The sequence below is a fragment of the Mustela nigripes genome, chromosome 2 (genome assembly GCF_022355385.1).
Source record: "Mustela nigripes isolate SB6536 chromosome 2, MUSNIG.SB6536, whole genome shotgun sequence".
Lineage (NCBI taxonomy): Eukaryota > Metazoa > Chordata > Mammalia > Carnivora > Mustelidae > Mustela > Mustela nigripes.
Genome location: NC_081558.1, coordinates 205,305,251 through 205,323,773, shown reverse-complemented (window position 1 = coordinate 205,323,773; position 18,523 = coordinate 205,305,251). Strand labels below are relative to the sequence as shown.

Below are 18,523 nucleotides of genomic sequence, written 5' to 3'. Positions count from 1 at the left end.
TAAGAGAGAAAATTGATATTCGGCATTGTATTTCAAAATTAATCATTAAGCCCTCTACTTTATTTTACCAGCATATTTTTTAAAAAATCTGGAAATGCTTTAGGTATGTTTCTAGTTCCAGGGAACTCTTCAGGGTTTTCACATGGCTAAAGTGAGTTAAGGATAGCTAACTCAGTGATGCCATAATTGAAATACAAATAATTACAAGTGTAGTATGTAAAAACTCATATCTTACAGCAAATGGCAAACACAGTATATAAATTTAAGTGAATGAATACATCCTAACAAATGTGGTTTCCTGTAACAGATTCATAGTCTCATGTTTCAAGTCAAGAATTCTTACAACTATTATAATGAACATTTCAATATTACAGGAAATCAATTTGTACTTTTGGTAAATAAATATGTAGAAAACATATGTCATCATGATAAGATATAGAATATATAGAGATTTAATTTGCATTGAATAGTACTGGCATATGAATATTTTTAAGCATTCTTTCTTTTCTGAATAGACAAGACGAATGTCTTTCCCAGAGGGTGATTTACCTTTTTTTTTTTAATTTATTTTTTATTTATTTTCAGCATAACAGTATTCATTATTTTTGCACCACACGCAGTGCTCCATGCAATCCGTGCCCTCTATAATACCCACCACCTGGTACCCCGACCTTCCACCCCCCACCCCTTCAAAACCCTCAGATTGTTTTCATTCTTTCTTTTCTAAAAGACAAGATGAATGTCTTTCCCAGAGGGTGCTTTACCTTTTAAAACACTTGTGTTAAGAGCAATTTTGATTTCCTTTAAGTGCTGTTGAGATTTTAAAGCTTGTGATTTTAAATATAATTTAATCCAGAATGACTCAAAGATATTGAGATATTCACAAGTTCCATATTATTAATATTATTGAATAAATGAAGAAGCAATAAATCAACAGAAGTAAATAGCAGAATGACAGTTATATTTTTCTGATGAAAGAATTGTTTGCCTAATACTGTAATGTCTGATAATGCCTTATTTGCTGATACTGTTTAATGCCTTAATAACTCTATGTTATGGTTGTAACTATAATGTTTCCACTCAGCTTGTGGTATCTAGTTATTTGTCAAACCACCAGTTAAAATGTTGGTCCAATTATCATACAAATCAGTAGATTTTGAGTAAATCAGATTATCTCCATAGTTTGGGTAAGCATCATTCAATCAGTTGAAGACCTTCAGAGCAAAGATAAAGTTTCCCGAAGAAGGAATTTTCAAGGCTGCAGCATAGAAACCTTGCCCGAGTTTTCATCCTGCCAAGTTATGGAATTCAGACATAGGATTGCCACAAGAGGATGAATTTCCAGCCTGCTCTCTTGTCTTATAGATCTCAAACTTGCCAGCCCCACAACTACACAAGACAATTAAAAAAAATAAATAAATCTCTCTGCTTCTGCACACACACACTCACATATATATGCATGTATATATACAGACTTCATATTCATATACTATTCATACACACACACGCGCACATATGAACAGTTCTGTTTCTCTGGAGAACTCTAACACACACTGAGAAATAGATGACTTTCTTCACATTTGCTCTCAGTATCCTTTCTAACCAAATTGACCATGGACTTCGTGAATCTTGCTTATACTTTGCTAGAGAGAGGATTTACCTTTTCCTTCAAAACCAGCCAAAGAACAAAAGTTAAGTAACAAAATGGAGTCATGTGGAAACTCATTATGCAGATTGAATTATCAGAAAGTGAATTTTACCTTAAATTCATTGAATTTTGCGATGGTCAGGACCTTTAACAACCATCTGGTCCTGCCTCTGATCTACGTCACAACATAAACTGCTCTCATTCAGTGTTCTTTCCACCATCATACACTAAAACTTATACCTTTATCAGTGTAAAGACATTGTAATCTGTAGTTTCACACACTAGCATTTCCTTGGTAAGTTTAGTGATATAAACAAATAAAATGATAAGGAACATAGAAGTTGAATGTAGTACTGGACTCCTTTTTCAGTCCCTTAATTTTTACCCCCTAGATTACGCATATCTTTGAAAACTTTCAAGATGCAGATTTGAGAACTAGGGCTTGGAAACAGATGAATTGAGTATTTTCTATTCTTTTAGAAAAATTGGGCTTATCAACTGACAAACAGACTGAAGATGGAACCTCCCCCAGGTAAAGGATACAGTCAGCATCCAGGGAACGAGCTTTACTTCAAATGCAGGGTAAAAGCTATCACCACATTCTGTCGCCTTAGTAACACACAGCTAATGGAGGCCCTGAGAGCAAAGTAGGGTAGAAAAGTGGCCATACATGTCCACACAAAATTATGGAAAGGAGAGAAGGAAGGCATTTTTTTCTTTCTGTTTTGAATGAGCATTCTGTTTTGAGGCAGTCAAGCTTAATAAGATTCAAAAGATGTTTGGTTTCCTTAAAATACTTTTAATAAAAAGAAGCAATAAAATTTCATTTGAATGAACATCTGAGGGAGGACAGTATATATCATGGCAGAAATGATTAGCATGAAAACAAACAAACAAAAATGGATAGTACATGTGAGTGTTGGTTTTATGCTTTCTGGATTCAGTTTTTGCTCCAACTGGTATCATTGAACTCGCCTTGTGTTCTGGCCTCAGTGGCCCTAGCAATGGCTCATACTGTCCATGTAGTCGTGAGATAGGTCACCGCTATCTGCCTTTTTTATAGCCCAAGCAGATTTATATGATCGCTGTTGCTGGATTCTGAGGTCACTTGCTGGGATCCCATAGGTGAAATGGGAAAATTCCTTGGCAAATATATACTAACAGCTCTATCAGAAATAATGAGACATCCTGGATTGCCCTGTATGTATAAAAGAAACTAAAATGACAGTTTAAAATTTCCCCAAAAAGCAAATTCCAACCTGAGGCAGCTTCATTGGAAAATTATTCAAAATATTTGAAAAGGGGCACCTGGGTGGCTCAGTCCTTAAGTGGCTGCCTTCGTCTCAGGTCATGATCCCAGCCTCCTGGGATGGAGTCCTGGGAGCAAGCCCCGCATCCGGTTCCCTACTCCTCAGGAAGCCTGCTCCTCCCTCTCCCACACCCCTGCTTGTGTTTCCTCTCTCGCTGTGTCTCTGTCAAATAAGCAAAATCTTTAAAAAAAAATTTTTTTTGAAAAAAATTCTATATAAAATATTTTGGAAAAGAGAAGCATAAACACTTCTCAACTAATTTTATAAGATCAACATTACCTTCGTAGAAAACTAGGCATGGACACTGTTAAAAGAAAATCACAAACCAATACCTCTCACAAAATAGGCTTTAAAAAAAAACAAACCTTGGAAAATATGTCACTAAATCTAATCTAGTAATATATTAAAAGTATAATACATCATGATCAAGGATGTTTTCCCCAGGAATACGAAGTTGATTTAATATTCAAAATCACCTAGTGCAATTTGTCACATTGAAGGATTAAAAACTCAACTATACAATAATTTCAACAAATGCATGAAAAAGCATTTAGAAAATGCACTAATGGTAAGAGCTCTCAGCAAACAAGATTTAGAAGAGAACTTACTTGGCCTAAAAAGTGACATTTACAAAACCATACTAGTAGCATCATAGTGAATAAAGAAAGATGGAATGCTCAGGAACAAAGCAAGGATGTCTGCTTTGACCATCCCATTCCTCATTGCATTGGAAATTCTACCCAGTAGAATGAGACCAAAAGAAAGGAGTCATATATATCTAAAGGAAGAAAGAATAGTCTTCATTTGCAGATGACATTATAGCCAATACAAAAGTCCAGATCATGGACTTTGTGAATCTTGCTTATACTTTGTTAGAGAGGGAATTTTTACCTTTTCTTCCAAAAATCTGCTAGAACTAATAAATGAACTTTGGACACTTGCAAGATACAAAGTTGTATTTAAAAAAAAAAAAGCAATTCTATGTAAAAGTGATGAACAAATAGGAATTGAAATTTTAAAATACCATTTAAAATAGCACCAAACTTCACAAAGTACTTAGCTGTAAACCTAATAACACATATGCAGGATTTGTATAATGAAAACCACAACACATTAATGAGAGATATCAAAGAATGTGTAAATAAATGAAGAGATAGGTCATGTTCCTGAAACAGAGACTATTAAGACTTCAATTCTCCCCCAACTGGATGTAGATTTAACATAACCCTGATGAAAAAAGCATACCACATTGTTTGTAGAGGCTGGCAAACTCATTCTAAAATTTATATGGAAATGAAAAGGAACACATATAGGCAAATAATTTTGAAAATAGAGAACAAAGTTTGGGGATTTACAGTCTGATGTCAAGGCTTACTGTAAAGCTATAGTAATTAAGGCGTGGTGGTATTGGGTAGATGTGTACCTTAATGGAATAGAAGACTGATTCCAGAAATAGGTCTGTGCATATATGACTTAGACAAAGATGTCATGGTGATTCAGTAGGAAAAGGGCAGTCTTTTCAACAAATGGTCTAGGATAATTGGATATCTATATGACACAAAAGGAAAAAAAAAATCTTTGACTCAAACTTTGTACCATATACCAGAATTTTTTTTTTTTTGATAAAGTGAACTTAAGCCTAAAAACATCTGCTCTTCAAAACAGTCTGATAAAATGAAATGATAAGCCACAAGTCACAACCTTGGAGAATATATTTGAAAAACACATATGTGATAGAAACCTTGGATCTAGGATATATAAAGGACTCTTACAACTCAAGTATGTAGGGAAACAATCCCAAAATGATAAAAACATTTTTAAATATGCACCATTTAAGGAGAGCTATGGAAGGCAAATAGCACATCAAAAGCTGTACACTCTTATCATGAGGGATATGAAAGCTAAAATCACATGTGACATCACTACATGCCTCTTAGAGTAGGCAAAATGATAATGGATAATGGTAATGATAATAATAATAATATGCATGGTGCTATTGAGGATTTGGAACAACTGGAACTTTCATACCTTGCTGTTGGGAATGCAAAATGGAAAATGGCCATGCAGTATTTTTGCAATGCTAAACATGCAGTTACCATATTAACTAACAATCCCCACTGCCAAGCGTTTATCTAGAAAAAAACGAAACACATGCCTATGAAGAAACTTGCATGTAAATGCTCAGGGCAGTTTGGTCCCTAACAGCCCCAAATTGGAAGTCATTGAAATGTCCATGGATGCTGTGAGTGGATAACATAGATACAGAGAAATACCACTTAGCAATAAAAAGAAAGGGGCTATTGATCTGTATAAGAATATGGATGAATCTCAAAAGCATTGTACTCTGTGAGGGAAACTAGACCCCAAAGCTGTGTAACAGACAATTCCATTTACAGTGCATTTCTGAAGCTGTGAGGACAGAAATTCAGATATATGGTGGCCGGAGTTGACACAAATGGGCACAAGGAAACTTTGGGTGATAATGGAAAAGTACTGTATTTCCATTGCGTTGGTGGTTACATGACTGTATATATTTGTCAAAACCCATTGAACTGTATGCCTGAAAGAGGTGAATTTCATTATGTGTAAATTCTACCTCAGCAGAGCTGACCTTAAAAAAGGCAGTCAAACAACCCAGTGGAGAAGTGTTTTTTGTGACATATGAAAGATGAAGGCAGGGCCTGGGTGGCTCAGTCAATTAAGCACCTGACTCTTGATTTTGGCTCAGGCCATGATCTCAGGGCTGTGGGTTCAAGTCCTGAGTCAGGCTTCATGCTCAGCATGAACTCTGCTTAAGTATTCTTTCCCCCCTCCATATGCCCCTCTCCCCACTGCTCTCTTTCTCCAAAATAGACAAATAAGTTGTTTTTTTTTTTAAAAAAGACGAAGGCATAAAATAAAGAACACACAAAGAATTCCTGAAAAATCAACCTGAAAGAAGAAATAATTCTATAGAATAGTTGATAAAAGGTAATAATAACAGAATAACCTTGTAAGAGTGTGAGTTGTATAACTACCAAATGAGGGAGTCAGGATTCAGACCCAGCCATTCGGAGTCCAAAGGCCGTGCTTCCCAATTACTACACCAAAATTGAAAATGAAATTGAAAATATCTAGCAAGTCTACCTCTATGTGTATACCTGACAGGAACCCTAGATGTGTGTGTAAGTTCAAGTATGTTCCTTGTCCCACGGTTTGTGATAGTAAGAAGTCAAAAATAATAAAGAAGTAAGTCAATAAAATGTGATATTGTTATAGAAGAATTCTATACACTAGTAACAAGAAAGAAACTATATCTTTATATTATAATAAAGTACTTGTTGTACAAACTCTGACAATGGGTCCACTATCTGGGTTCAAATCCTATTTTTGCTACTTATTACCTGAGTGGCCATGAGCAAGAAACTCAACCTGTTTGTCTAAGCTTCATCATCTCTATAATAAAAACAATAGCAATATGTACTGAATGGGATTATTATGAAGATTGAGCTAATATTACAAATGAGCTTTTATTTGTAATAAAGTACTTAGAACAGTCCCTTACTTAAAAGTGCCCCTAAAGTGAAAATAGAACAGTACCCAAATATACAAATATCAACATGGATTTATTTTTAAAGTGATTTTTTAAAAATTTAAAAATAAGTAACTTTTCATAAAAACACATTTATAAATATATGTGCAATAAGACTGCATTCTTGGGGCACCTGGATGGCTCAGTGTGTTAGAGTCTCTGCCTTTGGCTCGGGTCATGATCCCTGGGTCCTGGGATTGAGCCCCGCATCAGGCTCTCTGCTCAGTGGGGAGCCTGCTTCCCCCTCTCTCTCTGCCTGCCTCTCTGCCTACTTGTGATCTCTGTCTGTCAAATAAATACATAATAAAATCTTAAAAAAAAAAAAAAAGACTACATTCTTACCCTTCAAACCATAATAGTGAAACAGGGGTGCCTGGATGGCTGAGTCAGGTAAACATCAGACTCTTGATTTTAGGTCATGATCTCGGGGTCCTGGGATGGAGCCCTGCGAAGGGCTCTGCACTCATCAGGGAGTCTGCTTGAGGATTCTCTCTCTCTCCTTCTGTCCCTCTCTCCACCACACACTCTCTCTCAAATAAATGCATAAAATCTTAAAATAATAATAACAAAACAACAAAGTGCATAGACTTATAAATATGTGTGCAGAAAACTTCCTAGCAGACTCCTTCAAACTGAATGTGTTAGTAGAAAGATAGGAAAGAGCAGCAGACTGAGGTTGGCCCACGAGGGAGCCTATCTCTAACGTTTTATCTCTTTAACTGTGTGAGAGAGATGAAACAAACATGAAAAAATGGTAACGGTTAGGAGTGTAGTCATTTCAGAAAACTGCCCTAGAGTTTGCCATATCACTCTGCATATTCTTCTCCTCCCCTCCCCCATTTTCCAAATAAATTAGGTAAAGGCAAATGTCAGAAGATCAGGAAGGTCTGGAAGCAGAGTCTAGAAATCAGCTACAGTGGCTTTTTCATTTAAAATCAAAGTTATGGATGATGTGGTTCTGCAGACTTAAAATGGTCGGTTTGCATCAGGAAGAGGCTGTGGTTATATTAGCGGAGCTCCAGTGCCCAGAGAGTCAAACAAGGCAGCAGGGTGACCTCTGGGAAAGTAGCAGCTCACAGCCAACTTGCCTGGTTCCTGGGTCAGAAGCCAGAGCAGAGAGGTGGACTGTTTTTCCTCATCCGTTCCCCAGAAATGGTCTTTCAGCCTGTACTTAGTAATAATCTTTAACAGATAAATCACTCCCTAGGTGAGAGAATTTGGAAAGTAAAATCCTTCTGAGGAAAAACTGCTAGGAAGCAGACAGAACCTTTGCAGATAGCTCAATAGGTCTAAAGAAGGCAGTTTTGAGACTATAAAAGTGAAGAGGTAGGATAAAGGTATCGGCCAGCATATATGGATTTTTACTGTTTCTGGACATATTCACTTGATTTAAAAGGTATTCAAAATTTTCTGAAAACATTGCAAAAGGGGATTGTCAACTTGAAGACTGAACTACATTAATGGGATGAACTGGAAAAATAATGAATACTTAAGTAATTCAAATCATGATGTTACTTGTGGCTACTGAGCTCTCTAATGCTGGTTTATTCTATGTAGTATTGGTATATCTCCATTTCCAAAAAAAGTATTGCAGTATAGCATTTTTCTACAGACATATCCAGATAGGGATTTTTTTTTTCTTAAAAACTTTGCCTATGTTTGTAGAGTACACAGTGTTTTATTAGTTCCAGGATCCACTTAGGGACTATTAAAACCACTGTAGTTTTGTTTTGCTTTTTCTTCCTTTCAGTGGGACACATTTATTAGCATTTATGAGGTATTCACTAGTATCTGTACAAAGTGCAAGAATGAGTAATGAAAAGTGTTCACCTAATTAGGAATGGGTGTGGGGCGATGTTAATTGGAATTGACTTATTCCCGACTTATTTTCATGTTAATTCCCAGGTATGGGGATCCTGCCTGGAGAAGCAAGAACTTCCGGGTATTAGAAAGTCTTTTTATTTACCTAATTATATTTAGCAGAATCAACTATGAGGAGGAAGAGAGAAACATTGTGCATTCTAAAGGAGTTAAAGGCTGACATTTTAAGGAATCCCATATGTTAGGGATGGCGCATACTTCTTTAGTAAATTTAATAGGTGTCCATTCATAAAGCATAACTTACTTTACTTCAGTGAATCAGAGTGATGGTTTAAGTATTGCACAAGGGCACTTCATGTGATGCATGCCACACTTTGGATTCTGCATGGGAGAGATAATCATAAAACAAAGTAACTAAGTGTTCCGAAGCTGCATGTTTTGGAATTTGGCAAGTTAATTTTCAGGTCGTTAAGGGGCTTTCTTTTCAATGACAATTGTAAATGCCATTCCCCTTAGTTAAACCAAATAAAATGTCAGATTTGAAGGAGGATGAATGGGCACAAACTGGATAAGAAGAAACCCTTTTTCTTCTCCCTTTTTTGTTGTTGTTTTTCATTAATCTAAATAGGGGTTATTCAGATTCTTTTCTCTTTCTTGGGCTAGAAGGTAAAATATACTTTAAATGCATGAAGATCAGTGATGCATGGAATTCTACTGTTGAATACTATTCAATGCAAATATTCTTAGGAGAGGTAAATAAAGCTTTATTAGCCTTTTATATCTTAGTGTAAATAAGCTTAATAGATTCTTTTCGGAGACAAGTTAAAGTTAAATTTGCTTTTTATATTTGCAGACTATTTGGGTCTTGACTCTGCATAAGGAGACTGTGGTTTCCGCTTCTATCTTTCCTAGCAGTTAGGAGGCATTCACTGAACCTCTCCAAGGCATAATTTTTCCATGTGTGGGTTCGCCACAGATATTAAAGACCCATGTAGCTCTAATACTTCAAGTTAGCTGCTTCAGAAAATGTTTGGTGTTAATTCCCGATATAAATTAGTAAGCAGAACTAGGAATATGTCCCTTCACCAAGAAATAAGGCAAAACAGAACAAAACAAAAAGCAAAACAAAACTGTGAGTTGGGTTAGGATAAAGCAGAGAAGATGCCTACAGCAACATAGGCTTCTCAGAAAATACACGCAGAAACTCAGTTCCAGCAAACACTTCTGCTTAAAGTCTCACCCAAAGGGTTGTGTTTATTGTTTTTATTATTTATTTATTTATTTATTTATTGCTCTTTTGATAGTTAAAATGTATTTATGTTGTATAAAGCTATTACTTTAAACAGAATCCAAGTTGGGAGATTTGTGAAGTTATTTGAGTAATTTTCTTCTTTTTAATTTATTTTTTATTTTTTAATTTTAATTTTTTTTCTCACCATAGCACATACCCTCCCCAATGCCCATCACCCAGCCACCCGATCCCTCCCACTCCCCTCCCCTCCCCAGCAACCCTCAGTTTGTTTCCTGAGATTAAGAGTCTCTTACGATTTGTCTCTAGAAGAGCATCCTTTAAGGAAGAGATTTAGGCTTCCATTCCCTTTAAAGAAGTCCACTGGCATGGTCAGCAAGGGTGATATCCATATCCCTTAATCCCAGTGGTGAGCTCAAGATAGAAGAAAGTCAATAATACATATCAGTAATTACATGGATTAATTCAAATAGAAAAAGAGTAAAAGGTTTGATTGATAGATTGTTGAGTCTCCTGAGTATAGTTAGCATTTGGAGAAATCCATTGTTATATGCTTATGAAGAAAAGGAAAAAGTATTTTGAATAGTAACCACTGATGCTCCTGATAGCCTTGCAGAAGTGAAGGAAAAGTTTATGCAAGTCCATTTGGTGTGATAAGGACTCAAGGCCCACATAGATAAAAAGAGGAAGGGTATTGGAAATGTGATGATGTATAACTTCAAAGGTCAATTCATAGAGAATTCCTTGGGAAAGAAACTGAGAAGCTTCTTCCAAGATGTATCAGAATGATTGAAGCACAATTAACTATGTGAAGATGTGATAAATTAGAGTTAGGCAATAACCTAGTGAGGCATTCTTGCATAAAGTGACGAGCGAGGAGGAGGGAGCATCTGGACGATGACACACCCATTTCTAAGAGTATATATAACCTGGAGTCCAGACTATGGCATTGAAACTCAGAGCATCTCCTCACGGTCACTCAGCTGGACTTACATCTCCTGCCAACATGTCCTACAGCTGCTGCTCTGGAAATGTCTCCTCCAGCTCCTTTGGGGGGTACATGCGCTATGTAAACTCCTCCTGTGGCTCTTCCTGCCCCAGCAACCTGGTCTACCGCACTGACTCCTGCTCTCCCAGCACCTGTCAGCTGAGTTCCTCCCCTGCTAGGGGCTGTCAGGAGAACTGCTGTGAGCCCACCAGCTGCCAGACATCCTGCATGGTGTCCATTCCTTGCCAGACATCCTGCAACAGTCCGAGGACCTCCACACTCTGCAATCCCTGCCAGACGACTTGCTCTGGGTCTGTGGGCATTGGGTCCAGCAGCTGCCATTCCCTGAGCTATGGATCTAGAAGCTGCTACTCACTGGCTTGTGGATCCCAGGGCTCCAGATCCATGAGTTATGGAGTCTGTGGCTTCCCTTCACTGGGCTATGGATCCAGATTCTGGGATCCAACCAACTTGGCTTCTAGGAGCTGCCAGTCTTCTTGTTACAGGCCAACCTATAGATCAGCCTTCTGTAGACCAACTTGTTGAGTTTCCAGACACTTAGAGTAAAATGTTACAGTCTCTACATAGAGCTGCTACTGTAGTGTTCTCAGTAATGTCAGCTAATGCCTCTTATCGCCAGCTCTTCACCCTCTGTCTGGCATTAGGTATCAGCTCATAGACTAGTTCCTTCAGTGAACTTAACAAATGATGAAAATATTAAGTGTGTGCCTGTAATTTTGAACAATTGACTAAGAATTACATAAATTCTTCTTATAAAATGTATGGAAGTTCAGTTTTGCTTGACCTAATAAACACATTTACTCTTGCATCTGGAATGTTCTCATTGTTCTTATTGATTTTCAAAGTCTGATTTGCGATCTATCTTTGGGGCTCCAGACCCTCAGAATACTTTCCTTAGGAAATAGGTTTGGATTTTCTTGGGAAATGGTGTCAGGCCCAGTGTATGGTGAAATTCTCCAGGCAGTTTACTGACTGAGAGCTATTAAGTGTGCATGTTTTCCGAAGCTGTTAGGGTTTTTATTATTGAGAGTAGGCCCATATAAAGTCAACATTCTTATCATGTTTCCAGTATGCTTATCTAGTTTTGAACATCTTATGTTTATTTGGTTTTCAGTTTACATTTTTAAAACAGTATTGAATTAGAATTTATCTTGTGATGTTAACCGGGTGAAAAAGCATTTTAAAAATATACAAATTATTGAATAAATCTGATATGCTGACATGAAAAAGTGAAAATATGAAGTGTTAGGGGTTATAGGACATGATGATTGCCTTTAAATATATAGAAATATGGATTATTCAGTGTGTGTGTTTGTGTGTGTGTGGAAGAGAGAGACAGATAAACAGAGTCTTAAAAGTTTAAAACTGTGAGGAATAGAAAGAGTTATAGGGAGAAATATTTTGGCTTATTATAAAGAAATATAAATTTGTGAATTGTAAATTTACATAATTATTATGACACAGGTACTTTGAAGCTATTCAGTTTCTCAACAAGTAGAAGATGAATAAATCCCATGTTTGTTTGTCTTAGTGACTTCTGCCTTTCAATTGGAGGTAAGATTAGATAACTTTCCATGTTCTGAATCTTATAACCCATGCAGGTATCCTTGGGACCCACTACTCAGTAGTGGTAGTGAAAAGCAGACATATCCTTGTAGGATACTACACAGATCTGAGGCAGAATACCCTCTGTGTTTATTTTTAATATGATTAAGTTTTTGTTTCAGAGGCTAAATGTATCATTACAATTCAGTTAAAACTTTTTCATAACATATTTAGTGACAACTGATCATGAGTGGGAGAAATCACCAACAGATATTTACCACGTACTCTAATTATGCGTCATGAGTGTTTATTGATTTGTCTTCCCTAACACATTTTCCTCAAGCTTTTTCTAATTGAAGCTGAGAGAAGAGGGCTCATTTTCTCTCTCTTTTTTTAAAGGTTTATTTATTTATTTGACACAGAGATAGAGAGTACAAGTAGGCAGCGCAAGAGGGAGAAGCAGGCTCTCCACTGAGCAGAGAGCCCAACGTGGGGCTCGATCCCAGGACTCTGGGATCATGACCTGAGCTGAAGGCAGCCACTTAACTGACTAAGCCACCCAGGTGCCCTGTTCCTTTTCTCTTATATCCAAGACAATCATGGACTAAGCGTGGTTGCATGGGAACCCAGTTTTCTGTGCACAGAAAGGTGCCCAAGAGACAGAAAATAGAGGAATAGAGACATAGAAGTTGCTGGTGACACAGGAGTCTCTGGTTTCCATCGTCCCTTAAGCCAGCTTTACTAGCCCTTCATGTACTTTGATTATATGGGCCAATAAGGTCTTCTTTTGGTTTAAACTAATTAAAATAATTAAAGTAAGATTTCTGTCACTCACATTCAAAGAGTTATAATTAATAAAAATGTGCCAGCTAGGTGCAGACTTACTCATAGTACAGACTATGGTGTGAAGAAACACTTAAAAATTTTATTAGTAAGATAAAAAGATTCTATGACTCTATGACCATTAGCAGTGAGAGCAAACTACTATTTCCTTCCTAAAGTAATGTAGAATGAATAAAATGTAGATTAAAGAAAACATTTGGGAAAGCAAACTAAGAGGGTCACAGTAGTATGGCCAGTGAGCAAGTCCTGGGGACAGAGTCAGCAAACGTGATTCTACTTTCAATCAAGGAAGGCATGAGGCCCCACAAAAGTGATGAGTACAGATAATGTTTAAAACTGAGAACAACCCCACGATGGAAGGATCCAGTGACATAGAGGATCTAGTTCTGGAATGACTTGGAGATTTTCCCCCCACTATAATGGAATCTTTGAGGTGAACGGCCACAAATTGAAACAGAAAGGCAAAGGAGGGGAGAGGAAATAGATACATCAGTATACTTTTAATATGCAAGCTCTTCCCAATAGAGCAGGAACATTCAGATTTCAGGGAGCAGGCATGATGAATACCCTTTGCACCCTTCATTCTTTGCCTTGTGATTTTCTCAGTATCTCATCACTGCTAGTTTCCCCTTCTCTTCTCTCAGCTCTCTGCTTTTCTTCTCGGTCTGCTCCCCATATCTCCATCTCTCTAACGCTCATATCTCCATATCTCTCTCTCCACTGCTCCATCTTTCTCTCTCTCTCTCTTCCCCTCATATCTCCATCTTTCTCTCTCATATTTCCATTATTTCCATCTCTTTCTCTTTCCTTCCCTCCTGACCTGCCTCTCTCTATGATTTTTTACCTCTTATGGGCACCCTGCTTTTTTCCACATCCACCTTCTGGTGCCCTGTTGAGTTTGGGCACCAGGTAACATTGGTTTTCTGGATGAATGGAGACAAGGTATAATGGTAGGCAAGGCTCTGTCGTTGACTAGGAAGAAGCTAAGAGAGAAGAGGGACACTTACCTCTCAAGCTAAGTCTGCTCATTCGTAAGTACCCCACTTCTAATGCCCTTACTACATTAGATGACATCAGCTCCTTGCTCTGAATTCAGCTCACTAAATATACTTGGAATTTGAAGTTTGCATTACAGCTCTTTTGTGAAGAATGCTGGGAACTCAGAAAAGACAAAGACTTTGGTCTATTAAGAGCTAATTCACACGTAGTGGAAGAGACAAACTTCCTCCCATTATGTTGGTGTGAGGGGTGGGTTTAAGGGGGTGGCAAGGGAGCCTCAAGAGAGGTAACTGCATAAGCAATGGCATAATCACCTGGAAGAGTATTGTGCGGGGTTCAAGGAGGAAAGTGGCAGGCTCTTTTTATTAAACTCTGAAATCTGGGCACAAGAAGGTAAGATATTACATAATAATAAAAAGTGAGCTGGTGCAACACTACAGATCCAGAAATAGAGACAGTAGCCACACCAGTGTTTGAGAAAGAAAGCCTGAGCCTGTGTCTGGAGTGACGAGACATCACTGATAAAAAAGAGCCTTCATATTTGATACATGGGAATGGTTCTTTGGGCTCCTGTTATTCTTGGGAATCAAAATTAATGTGCTTATTTCTGTGACTGGGGACTCATTCAGTTGCAATTAACAATCTAATAAAATGCTAACACACACAGGGTAGAGTTCCGAGATGTGGACTATAACTACAGAGACATTGCACTCAGAATTAAGGAAATGTGAATTGTTTCTCAAGTTCAAAATACTTTATGCAGCTATTCAACAGGAAATCATACTTCTCACTGCACCTTACCTACTGTTGCTTTGGGAGTTTCCCTCACTGACCCCTTAGGGGTTGTCTGATTTCCTAGTGTTCTGCTGTGTCTGTTCTCATCCCACTGATTTGCATTACTGTGGCATCACATTCTTAAGGGTACACTCACCATCAGAGTTGTGCAAGGGACTACCTTCTTAAAGGATACACCCCAGGTTTCCACTCATACACCCAAGCCCCAGTCCTAGAATGTGTTCACATCTACTCTCTAATTACCATGTATGTTGATGGTCACATGCATGCCAGCCAAGATCTGTTGCTTTCTGCAGGCCCCACCACCTTGCTGACGAGTCTTGGGTCTAGGGACATAATAATTGCTACTTCTCGGTTGTGGGCCCTGTTTCTGCCACCCAACCTATCTGCTTCTGTAAATTGTTTGGATATTTTGCCAACCAGTCTCTCTATATAAATTACTCATCAAACTGCTGCATGATCATATTTTCCACGCACAGACTACACAAGCTTCTGGTGATGTTGAGCCCTCGCTACACAATTATGATTGTCAAATAATGAATATTTCCTTATTGGACTGTGACCTTTTCCCAGATAAACTGTACCTGTCCTAAGATACACATAGAGATTGGATAAGCAACCATCTACCTAGAGAAAAATAGCCTTTGCCCATCACTCCTTCCATTTGATTCACCCATTAAAAATTATTAAATCTTAGTAATGTTACATTTCAAGGCCTATCCTTTGCAATGAAGTATATCCTTTAAGCAAGTATAAAATAATGAAGAAAAATGAGATTGTAGAGATTTAACTTACTGGAACCAAGATTATTTTTCATTAGTGTGTGTGGTCTGGTATATCTTTTGGATATTCTAGGTTTTAAAGAAATATTGATCTTTTTGTTAAATAGACACTAAATTTCCAACTTAGAAAAATGTTGCTATATGTAGGATTACTTTCAGTAGACTAGGCTTTTGAAATCTTGTAATTTCTTTTTCCTTTTATGACACTATCAACTGGGAAATAGAGCAAATAAAAAATATGTTGAGAGTTGGGTTCTGGTGCTGATTCTCTTATTAACCAGACTTTGATCTTATATCCATCACCTCCTTCTCTGTGTATCGTCTTCCATACATGCAAAATGAGATAGTCCTTTATAATCTGTGATCTCTAAGATTTCTTTCAGCGTTATAGACGTATTCATATTATATGATAATAGTGTGTTGTGGGGATGGGCTCTTAATGCCCCCACTACAGTTTGTATTCTTCTGTGGCCAGAAAAGCATGGGACAGAAGGCTAATAGATAAAATGGGATGCAATATAAAATGTAATAATATTGAGATAACTTTTCAAATAGTAGAATCATGATTCTCAAGTACACAAAAAGAAAAAAACACATGAAATATCTTATTGAACACATTAATAAGTGAAAGGGCCATTGGAAAGGTACAAGTGGCTTGAAGGAGAAGTCAAGGGACACAGTTATGTAGACTGTCAGAAATGCTGAAATGAATTTACAAAGATCGATGCAAAGTGGTCACTCTATGGGTGAAAAATCAACGGCACTGGATAGAAATCATTTTCATTTCTATGGACAAGAATCATTTCATTATTATTATCAATTTTCTACAACAAAACAGATCAAAAGCAATAAAAAGTGCAGGTACCCTGAATGGTGTGCAAGACAGGCCACAGAGTAATTCAGTCCCAGGTCCCCTAATTCAGTCTTTCAAGACTTCTGACAACAGTATGTGAAATCAGAAATGTTAATTGTTGGGGCGCCTGGGTGGCTCAGTGGGTTAAAGCCTCTGCCTTCGGCTCAGGTCATGATCCCAGGGTCCTGGGATCGAGCCCCACATCGGGCTCTCTGCTCCGCGGGGAGCCTGCTTCCTCCTCTCTCTCACTCTCTGCCTACTTGTGATCTCTGTCTGTCAAATAAATAAATAAAATCTTTAAAAAAAAAAAAAAGAAACGTTAATTGTAAAACATTTTAAAACATGTAATACATGTGAACCACATTTTTTTCTTAATATGGAAAATAAGAAAAGGAAATTATATACACTATTCATGGAAAGATCTACTCTATCTTTCAATTTATGCTTTTCTAATGGCACTGTGTCTACTTGTGACTTGAGGAAAAGGGATATTACATAGGGGTGTGATTTTTTGGGAGGGGGTAAAGATTTTATTTATCTATTTATTTGAGAGAAAGAGAGAGAGAACACAAGAGGGGGAGGAGGGGCAGAAGGAGAAAAAGAATTCCTGCTAAGCAGGGAGCCCAATAGGACATGGGGCTCCATTCCAGGACCTTGGGCAGAGCTCAACCCCAAGACCCTGGGATCATGAGTCCTGAGATCATGGCCTGAGTGGAAGGCAGAGGCTTAACCCACTGAGCCACCCAGGCACCAAGTGGTGGGATATTTTGACTTGGTCCTTCTTTCTTCCCTGCCCCTCCCATCACCTCACCTCAATTGTCACACCACTGTTTGACATCATTGCTTAGGAAAAACAAGCCTCACTCTTTTAAAACCTCAGATGTAATTAAATTGAATAATATTATATAAATATAATAGCCACAACACGGGGTCCATATTTCAGATTTATTACCTTTTTTTTTCCCCTAACGTGAAAAAGTTAGCCATTGTTGGACTAGTTCTCCATCTTGATGGCAACAGTGGTTATGCAAGTCTATGCATGGGATAAAATTACACGCAACTATACAAACACACACACACACACACACGTGTGTGCATGTTTAAATTGGTAAAACTGAACATGGTTGTAGTCTGACAGCTTCGAGCTAATGTCAATTTCCTGATCTTGACACTGTAACACAGTTAATTAAGTCATCACTATTGAAGGAAACTGGGTGATCACTATTGAAGGATTCTATGTGTAATTTTTGCAACTTGCTGTGAGTCTATGATTATTTGAAAACAATAACAACAAAAACCCAGCTAAATGAAAGTTAACCATATGCGGAAAATATAAGTAGACTACTGATTGATAAGATGTGATATGAGGTTCATAATGGGAATTTCTGGAAGATTCATAGGGTCATGCGAATGTCTGTGAGTTAAAGTGACAAGATGCAGCCATCATTGATGCATGGAAGCTCTTTATTTGCTATGGGTAGATATGCAGTTTGAGAATTAAGTCAAAGGATTAGAAATTAACCAAGGTTGTACTTTTCTTCTGTGTTCACCAGGTGTCTATTTCAGAATTTGTAAGATTTCTCATCAATCTCCATTTTGCTTCTTGATGGAATCACTAGAGTTCTTCTACTCCAAATGACTAAAGCCTCACTTCCCAATATTTATCTCTTGGAACACTAGTCTTAAGGGACATATAATAGATTAGATATAAATTTATATTTATGTGATGAATATAGGACTAACCAAGTTAATCAGGTTTGCATTTTTCCCCTTTCAGAGTTTTAAAATATGATTAAGGATATTGTGAATTTTCAAAAAAAAGAAGATTACAGTCCTAACCACTCCCCTGTCCCCTGTCCATGATGGAGTTGACAGCGACACCCCGTAAGTTTTCCCAAGTTCTTTAGAACAGATAATATTATAATTTTTAGTTAAAATCAGTTTTAGTCAAATCTATACTCCAGGCAACGAGGTATTGTCCTTTTTTTGGAGAATTTTTGCAAATGGAAAACATCTAAATTTATTTTTTGACGTACATTCTCTTTTTGGTACTTTACCAGCAAAATAATCCCAGTCATGTAATTGAAAGGGAAGCTGT

General features: G+C 37.5%; 1 protein-coding gene across 1 annotated transcript; it reads left to right on the top strand.

Moving 5' to 3' along the window:
* The first annotated feature begins 10,546 nt into the window (after positions 1–10,546).
* On the top strand, positions 10,547–11,133 carry LOC132010299 (keratin-associated protein 13-2-like). Its single transcript, XM_059388197.1, has one exon. The coding sequence runs from the start codon at positions 10,606–10,608 to the stop codon at positions 11,131–11,133; it is 528 nt and encodes a 175-aa protein (XP_059244180.1). The 5' UTR covers positions 10,547–10,605.
* Positions 11,134–18,523: the final 7,390 nt, after the last annotated feature.